At 39.4% G+C, this 9,760-nt stretch overlaps 1 protein-coding gene across 1 annotated transcript in view; it reads right to left on the bottom strand.

The window, feature by feature from the left end:
• Window positions 1–952: 952 nt before the first annotated feature.
• Window positions 953–9,760, bottom strand: part of FOCAD (focadhesin) — a 97,995-nt gene continuing 89,187 nt past the window's right edge. The window contains exons 39-44 of the mRNA XM_032675261.1: window positions 9,495–9,584; window positions 7,941–8,118; window positions 6,442–6,539; window positions 5,316–5,567; window positions 2,821–2,896; window positions 953–1,383 (exon numbers count right to left, since the gene is read on the bottom strand). Of these exons, the coding sequence (XP_032531152.1) occupies window positions 1,310–1,383; window positions 2,821–2,896; window positions 5,316–5,567; window positions 6,442–6,539; window positions 7,941–8,118; window positions 9,495–9,584 (768 nt within the window). The 3' untranslated portion in view covers window positions 953–1,309. The remainder of the gene's footprint in view (window positions 1,384–2,820; window positions 2,897–5,315; window positions 5,568–6,441; window positions 6,540–7,940; window positions 8,119–9,494; window positions 9,585–9,760) is intronic.

Genomic DNA, 9,760 nt, shown 5'->3' with positions numbered 1-9,760 from the left:
CCTTTGGGTGAAGAACCTTTCTCTAATATCCAACCTACACCTCCACTGACACAACTTCAGGCCATTCCCTCATGTCCTGTCACTGGTCACCACACAAAGAAATCAGTGTCTGCCCCTCCTCTCCCCGTCATGAGGAAGTTGGGACTGCAATGAGGTCTCCCCTCAGACTTCTCTTCAACAGGCTGAACAGACCAAGTGACCAAGAAATCAGAGGAGAATTTCTTTCGGAGATGAAATGTTACCAATCCTGAAAATAAGAGAATTCCTGCAATGGGGTGTGTCTTCTAGATGTAGGGTGGTGACATTTCCTTCAAGCTGATCAAAATTAACAATTCTGTCACTAGTACTGTTTCAAAAGACATTAAGGAACAGTGCCCAAGCAATTATATTGAGTTAATTTTTGTCTACTCCAGCAAGGAGGATTGCTAAATACAAACCCTCTTTAAGATCTGTCTTAGCGAGACTGCAAAGTAGCAAAGTTCTCTATTCCTTCAGAAAGAGAAAAGTATTAAATAAGAAAAATAGCACAAGCTAATCTATTTAAGATGGTAAAGGTGGAAAAGAATTGCTGTATTGTCGCTTTTTCCTAGAGGCAGAGAAGAATTCTTTTTATGTGCAAAGAAGGGTAAAGGAGACAAAACTAGTAATAAGTGGAAAGAAAATTGCAGCTGTCTTGGAGTTGCAGATTTAACAGCCATCAGATCATTGACTTATTTCAGTGATCTTCATAAAGCCACTGCAATATTGACAGACACACCACCCCTTTCAGAAACGCTGCTCACACTATACACCTGCTGGAACTGCTCACACTATATATGTGTTGTCACTATTGCACAAGAACATAGTGTTATTTCTGAAAAAAAAGGATTATCAGTTAAAAAGTAATGCTCATTCAGAAGTCTGTTACACTAAAACACATTTTAGTAAATAAGCTACATCCAAACAAATTTCACAAGTTTGTTTTATTTCCATCTATTCCTACATAGCTTCCATGAACTAAAGGAATATTCCACTCCAGCTTGCAAGGTTCCCAGATGTCACTCAACTCAACTGAAACTCAACTGAATGTGTCTTTCTCATTTATATTCAGCATGTTTGAAGAAGAACACCAACCCATCAGTTAAAAACAAAACATTTGTTTTCATCTTAGGAGTCTTTATAAGGAGACAAAAGGGTAAAATAAACCAATTCAAAACCCTCTGATAGGAAACGTCTTTGGAATTTGGTTTATTGATACCTGAGTCATAATATTATGTTTTCAAGTATGAACAGTTTTCTTCATTGGATAAGATACAGTGTGCACTGTATCTTACCACCCATAAGCTTTAGTCCATACTGCTTTCTTCTTGAACTCTGCAAGAGATCTCAAGGCCAGAAGTGTAACTGTGAAGACAGGAAAAAATTAAATTAATTTTGCAGTTCAGACTGGAAAAGATGTGTGTTCTCCCTACTAATTTTACTAACACAGGTATGGGTTTAATTCTCCTGTTACTGACTCTTTTCATGACTCTTCCACATTTTAGTATGACTTTTTAGTATTACTGCCACTGTTTGCAAGGTACACTAGTCTCTCCATCCCTCTGAAATGTGATGTTGTACTAGGCGGTTCCTATGCCATAAACGGCATGTCTCCTACTGAAATGACATCACATCACCTAATAATTAGTCTATCACTTAGGCACATAGATCAATCACACTGCAGAAAGTTTGAATGCAATGAGCAATTATGCAAGAGGGGAGACAGGAGGCACTGGGAACAAGAGAAGCACAAAGTCGAAACTCTGTGCAACTCACTGATTCCTTAAATCAATTTGTAAAGATATATGTTTATACAAAATCCAGTAGCCAAATTAGTCACAGTCTAGTTATTCAGAAGGGAGTTTCATGTTCTAGCACGTAAAAGCAAAAAACCAATGCAAAGTTCAAGGGAAACAATGACTTATCTCAATCAGGGCATACTGAGAATATACTGTGTTTATCAGAATCCTCTGATATACAGAGGAGATTCGCCAATAGCCCTTGGCATTGCTTCTGGTGGAGATCAGCAGACACAACAGGAAAATTTATCAGAGTGACTGAAGACTGCAGACCCTCAAAACAAGGGTAACTGTCCTAGTAATGAAAAGAACTTATATCTGGATTTCAAGAAGCCTTGTTTAGGTTCAAAAAATCAGGTGATCCAAAGGAGGTGGCTTGTGTTAATGGAAGGAAGCACAAGGGCACTTACTTCACTTGGAAGTATTTGTAGCGTCCTCTTAAAATGACTTGCACTGATTGTATTCACAATCCTATATATGTAGGTGAGCAATGGGATTCATGTTAGGGCCACAGGCTCCTACTGCAATTCAAAATATCATTTACTTTCCATCTTTATTTTCAGATATCTTTTCAGGAACCCTCACTCCTCTTTCCTTTTTTTTCAGACCGCTTCACTAGGCTGTCATTGTCCATCTCCTATCCCTTCCCTACAGTGCAATCTTCAGTTGCACCTAAGTTATGTGATTTCTCTTCTAGTATTGGAGAGTTTCCGAACAGTATGTTGCATTTTATTTCTAAGGGTAACTTCAAAAACAACGGACAGATCCATCACTGAAATAAGCCTGTAGGACTAGATGTACCTTTAGGTCCTTTGGATCCTCAGTGCTACATAGCATGCAGATGAGACAGCAAATATAAGAAGGTATTACAGACAAGAATATTAACTTACCTGTGACAGTTTTCTTAAAGACAAAATACAGCTCATCTCACTCCTTTTAACAACTGCATTTTGATCTGTCCTGATGGTTTCAAAAAATAAGGACCCAATTAAAAGTATCTTACCTTTCAGCAGGTCCATGGAAGACTTTGATAATGCTTCTTTAGGACTTTCCATCATATTGATCAGCCAGTCAATAAACTAAAGATTGAAATATGAAGAAAAGTCTGAATTAAAAGAGCCTCTGTATCAAAACATGATAAATTCTTTTCAGTTTGACAGGCAACATCTGATTGCTGCTAAATTCAATTATCTAATCAGAGGCAGTGGCCAATGAAGCGTCTGCCCAGAGTATCCAAATGCCCTGGAGTACATCTCACTGTCAGGGCAATTTTTCCCACAGCTGGATCTGAAACTCCCTTTGTTCCTTCTCATTATCTCAGCAATAATTCTTTGCAATGAAGAAGGCACAGTAAATAGTTTGCCACCATCTTGCCTGTTCACGCCTTTAACCTAGTAATATGATTCTTTCTTATTAGTCTCTTGTGCAAATGTTGTACTGCAAATCCCTCAGAACTCTTATTGCCTTTGTTCCTCTTTTGACCTCTCTCATTTTTCGCTACTTTTCTCTGGCAATGTGTCATGGTTTGAGATTCCCAAAATCCAATTCCCTAGTCTAAACCCCCTCCTACATCTCAAACTAGTGTAAGATGTGTTTTCCAGACAATCACATGGACTCAAAATGGGGGAAAGGGAAATATATTACAATGACTGTACAAATAAATACTATAATACATTATACACATGATCACAACTATCTCTACCATGACATAAGTATTTACGGATCAGATCTCTTCTCCCCTCCAAATAAAAGTCCAGGAGGGAAGAAGGACAGATCCCTTCCACATTTAGGGCAGCAGCTCCTCTTCTGTCTTCCATGCAGCAGTTGCAACTGGATTGTTGTAGCTGGATCTCTTTTCAATACACACAAGGGGGTCTCCAAGCCCCTCGGCTCTCCTTCGACTCCAAGCGAAGGCCTCACCTGTGGACTGCCAGCAGGGACAAAACTCGCTTCACCACAGATATATCACGAAATGCAGGGGTATCTTCGTGAAAGTCCCTTCCTCAGGGGATTCACCCCTGAGTCAGAACATCTTGGGCAGCTTTCAGTTGGAAGTCTTTGCCTCAAGAGTTCCACCAGAGCTCCTGTGCTCTGTCTCAACTGCCAATGTGGCAGCAGCAGTGGGGGGAGCAAGGTCACCCCCCTCTGCATTCCATCCGGCTGTCTCAGTCCAGCTCCAGGACGTCTTTGAGCTTCTTAGCTCCTCTCTCTCTCTCCGGTACTGCTGTACTCCAAGACTCCTCTCAAATAGGAGTGCATCTACTCCTCCTCTCTCTAGGAGGGTTCTCCAAGGGGTTTTTTTTGGGGGGGGGGGAGTCTGGTTCAGTTCTTACCCCCCAAAACTCTGTCTCTCTGCTGCCAGCTCTCTATCTTGGCTCGAGCAACTCTGAGTCTTCCTTGGCTGCATGTTTGTTTCGCTGCTTCTACAGTTCAGTTCTTATCTGTCCTGGCTCTCTGCCACCGTTTCTTCGGTCAGCGCAGTTCTGTCGCTGCCACTGCTGCTGCTGCTCACAGTGGAGAAACATCTCCCAGCTCAACTACAGACACAAGTCTCTGTAGCCCCCAACTGGGGCTGGGGGGGGGCAGAGGCCCCCCCAGAGGGCTCCTACCCTCTCCTCATGGCTTTCACAACATGGCTACTTCTTCAACCACCCAAAACTACAACTCTTCTCTTCCATTTGGTTGTGATATGTTTATATTTTGCAGAAGCACTCACTCATTGGGTAAAACTTCAAAACTTCAAGGCTTACCACCCCCTGGGGGTTACCACTTCCCAGAGGTAAAACCTGGTTCAAACCACTACACAATGTGAGGTGTCTGGAGGACAATACAGTATTTCAAACTTATAAGGGTGATTTTCAGGGCAAGACCTCAAATTCTTCTTTAAAGCCTAATTAGGCCCTGCATTTCTCCCACATTCTGAATTCTGACTTCAGTGGTAGCTCTGAGCACAGGAACCTGCTCAGAGGAATGAGTTCATAACAGATTCTGGTTTGCACAAAACAGCTAACTATTAATCTAAAGGTTTGTAACGGTATTTCCCCATATATCAACCAGATGCAATCTACAGTAGGTCTGACAAATTAGGCACAATTTTCCACACTTATTTTCAACTCATACTTGAAAACAAATGATACAAACTACAAAGACCTTTGATTGCCCTAAATTGATACTGTTGCATGTCCAACTGTTGCAGGGGGTCTGTTTTTCAGTGTTTATAAGACTGACTTGCTACCAGCAGCTCCAAACTCTCCTATCATGACTGTACCTTCTAAAGAGTTTAATTCCCATCTTTGGAATTATGTTTTTCTTTGCAGTCCTCCCATTTTACTTCAGCAACTACATTCATATCTGATTAAAAATAAAGAAAAGTGATATAACAATTCATATGCAATAAATGTAGAGGAAATAACTGCTCTACCTAAGACCCAAGCTGACTACTAAAAATGGGATGCTTTCTGACTCTTGTAAAATGCTTACCACTACACACAATTTTACCTTCTGGGTTTGTTCTTTCCAAGGCTCTTTAGCCAGCAAAAGGGAAATGCTGCTTGGAAGGAGAGTGAGAGCTTCTTGCACAGCAAACTTGTCAGTTGGGTGCTTGCCAACGTGATCCTCAGATAACTGCGGTAATATCGTGTGGTGCTTCCATGGTGACCAGTCAGCACTGAGGCCAAGCAGTAATGGTGCACCATGGTCAGCCCAGGCCACCACAGAAGCCGCAAACAGCCACAGGAGAAAATCTATGCACTAAACAGGAAAAAGGCAAAAATGCACTTTTATTAAATGAATAATACAAAAGGGGGGGAAAAGCCCAATTAAAAAAACCATAAAAACAACAACAAAAAAATCCATCCAAGAAAAAAACCAGCCCCAAAACCAAAATCCAGACAGTGACTTGCTCTTCAAAACAATCATCTGAAAATTCAGCTAAAACTCAAAATGCAAGAACAAAAAAGTGCTTAATATTCTTCCATGCTTTGAAACAGCTTATGCCTCTTTCTAAATTCAAACTAAAATGTCTACAACAGAAAGAAAAGAAGAAGCACACTCCTTTTAAATCATCCTTTAGATTAAAGCGGATACACGTTTCATTTAAAATGGAGAAATAACTTCTTCATAGCACCCTGACTGTTGAGTGAAATCAGAGATGCTCACCCTTTTGGTGGTTGGGAAATATAGCAATGTAACAAATGCCTTTCTGATCTAAGCAGCAACTTATTTTTTGTCCTCAAACAGAAGACCTAAACAACATTATTTCTCTAAAACTGTCTAAGCCCCCTCAGAAACAGCAGCTACACAGTTCTGACCTGCCTAGACAGTTCTACGAGTAAACTCAAAATTTTCCTTCAATTGTTCTAAATACAGTAAATGTGAAGTAATTATTTCCTTTAGCTTCTATCATAATTTAAATGTCAAGGTCATTTTATAGTAAGAGTTTTAAATATTTATTCATTTACTAAACACACATTCACTCACAAAAATTGAGATTTTCTCTGTGGAGGAAAGATCACAATCTTCTAAAATATAAAAGCATGGGGAATAACACTTATTACCAAGGAAGAATGTGAAATATATCAGAACCTCCTTTTTTCCTGCTGCAAATTATTTTCACAGCATGTACCTCTTTTAGATTGACATTTTGTAAGAGTATTGACTTGTATGCTACATTGCTGATGCAGCCCATCAGGTCTAGCAGCCAATCCATTCTTTTCATAACTCCTAGAAAAAGAATAAGAACATTGACTCATGCAAAACACTAGAATGCACTGTTTTTCATTAAAAAGCAAGCACAGAAAATCACTATAGAAAGAAAGTACTGACTGTAGAAGAATAATGATCACCAACATGGTTGCCACTGACAGAAGACATATGAGCCTTTAAACAGTACAGAAACTTTGATTATAATGCGGGGAACACATTGAACACACAGAGAAAAGAATGCTGAGCAAAAATTGTTTCACATAATGGCAGCCTGCAGACCCCACTAACCAAGCCTATATACATGACCACAGAACTCTAAAGCCTCCCTCAAGTTTTTGCCCCAGTACTTCATCTAAGTCTAGCACTGATGTCACTGTAGATTGGGCAAGAATGTGGGCAGTGCTGTGAAAAGGCTCCTACGGTGTTGAGAGGATCAGTAAAATATGGCCAAGGCACACAGATAAAATCAGCCCTCAATTCAACCCAAGGATGGAACACATTTCACTGATCCAGATTCAGCTGTCCATAACCTATTGTATCTCCTACAAATTAATTCACCTTCGAGACCATGTCACTTCATACGCTACCATTTCCATGTAATCTTTACAAGTGCCCTCTTTAACGCTGCCTCCTCTTTTACCCAGGAAGTCTCGCTTCACTCATTTGAAACTCAATATTTTTTGAAGTTCTTCAAACACAGCTGGCAGCTAAAGTATCTGGCAATATAATGCATTCAAGTTGTTCTGTGAACACAAGCAGACAAAGACCCTTCTGCCATGAAAATGAGACCTCATTCTTGCCTCTTTCTGTTGTTTCTTCCTCCTTTATCTGTGTGATTCTCCTACTTCTCTTGTGTCAGCCTCAGTGCTCTGTCAGACCCATAGCTGAGCCACTTCAAATCCTTAACCCACCAGATTTGTTTCCTGTGCTAATTCAGAGCAAGCTTTTCAGGAAAGCAGGCTATCTCCCTGCTTCAATCAGTTTCATGGGAACATCCCCCCACCTACTGTGTCACACAGACCGCTAAGTCATTTATTACATCTGAAGGTTAGCAGAGTGGCACTATTACAGGTCTCTAATGTACTATGTACATTCATGACCTTACACTACCTTACACTGAGTGTCTGAAAAGAGTGGGAGATACGGATCTAGTCAAAACTCTGGTCTGTAAACCATCTTGATGAGATAAATAACTTGTAGCTGAACCATGAAAAAAATAAAGAATTGGAGAAAAACATAAAAGCAATGTTTGATACAAGTGTTTGAAGAATACAAAAATTCTGAAGACAGTGGTTTCTAATATGGATAAATTTGGAAACACTTGGATTAAACCATCTTAGAGTTATTTTAAAAGCATCAGTGTAGATTTATCAATATCTGTTCATTGTCTTGTTGATTCTTATTTAAGCCTGATCTTACCTGTGTTTTCATGTCTCATAATACGAGCATGATAAAAACCATACAAGAACATCCATAAAATATTTTCTTTCTGGTGATATCCTGCCACAGTATCAATCACCGCATTCAAGTTCATCAGAGACAGTCTGCCTTGGGAAACCAAATACACTTTCATGAATGTGGCCTTCTCTATATTGTTCTGCAAATGCAATTAAAAAACATATTAAGTTGAAACGGGTGTTTCTTGTTGGAACGGTAAATGTGGCATTCTTTGAACATCTAGCAGGCTCATTTTTCCCGAAGATATATTATTAAACAGAAGACTGTACATATTATTTGAACTTTACAGTGGTCCAAATAATCCAGCAAAGTGTAACTCAGTACAGTTTGTTTTCATACTGCTTTAAATCTTACATTCCCCTTTAAATTGAAATGAGTCAGCTTGACAGTTCTGGAGATTCAAGTCTTCTTGTAAGATAAATTCACTGCAGTGACAAAAAGGAGGTTTTCTTAAATGGTGTTTTCCAGTGTGGAAATAAGAACTAAAAAATATAAGGAAATGACAGTTCAGCTTCCCTAACTATTTGAATGTTTGATTCTCTAGTGAGTCTGTTAGCAAAAAGAACAGCACAGCTTTAAGTCATGGATGTTTGTTTATAAAAGCCTGTTCTGAAACCATAAAGTGTTTCCACACAGGTCATTTCCTTAGTATTTCAGCTCTAAGAATTCCACTGCTAATTGATTCCATATCAATCAGGAAACATTCTAAGTGTGAATGCAAATATAGTAAGAGTCAAGAATCAAAGCATGTCCAGTCAATTACTTCACATTTTTAAGAGAAGCACGGATCCACCAGTTCAAGGACAGCTAATCACCGGGATACAATTACACTCCTTTTCAAGTAGGTGGTTTTGTTAACCAAAGAGGACCATGGTTTGCAGTTTGCATCATCAATCTGGGATTCAGAAGATCTAACATCATTCCTGTTTGGCTAACAGAAGTAACTTTACAGAATCACAGAATCAATTAAGCTGGAAAAGATCTCTGAGATCATTGAGTCCAACCTATGACCAAACACCACCTTGTAAACTAGACCCTGGCACTAAGTGCCACATCCAGTCTTTTCCTTAAACACCTCCAGGGATAGTGACTCCATCACCTCCCTAGATAGCCCACTGCAATACCCATTCACCCCTTCTGTGAAGAAATTCTTCCTAATGTCCAACCTAAACCTCCACTGGCACAGCTTAAGACTGTGTCCTCTTGTTCTATTGCTGGTTGCCTGGGAGAAGAGGCCAACCCCCATCTGACCAACTTATTTAAAATTCTCCCAAGTTCAAAGCTCCCAGGTGAAAACAGCAGTATTTCAGTTGAGAAAGTTTTGGATATGGGTTCTTTGCACTTTTGCTGCAGGCACTTTTGCCTGCAGATTATATCCATAACACTCTTACTTGCATAGCAGATAAGACAATTAATTCCGTTAATGAGCTAAAAGAGTCTGGTGACAACAAAATGATAAAGTATGCTTGTTTTGTGTGATTTGGTGATAAAAGACCAGAATCAAAACATAATTACCTTCGAGATCTGGACAATGCGATCAACCTCTGAATCAGCCATTTCTGAGATACATTTTGCTACATCAATATACATCTCCAGTTCATCTCTCTGCAAACAGAAAAGTAAATGCATATTTAAATGTCTACTTCCAGTATTCTAGTCTCTAGACTCATTTTACTTAATCTATTTTAGAAATTCTGTATTTGCTGGGGAATTCAGTGTACTTTATTATACAAGAACAATGGCAGTTGAATATTTCAGAGAGCTTGTTTTATTTTTAATGA

The sequence above is a fragment of the Chiroxiphia lanceolata genome, chromosome Z (genome assembly GCF_009829145.1).
Source record: "Chiroxiphia lanceolata isolate bChiLan1 chromosome Z, bChiLan1.pri, whole genome shotgun sequence".
NCBI classification, from domain to species: domain Eukaryota; kingdom Metazoa; phylum Chordata; class Aves; order Passeriformes; family Pipridae; genus Chiroxiphia; species Chiroxiphia lanceolata.
Note: the sequence above shows the minus strand (reverse complement) of the source record. Positions and strands in the feature narration are given on the sequence as shown.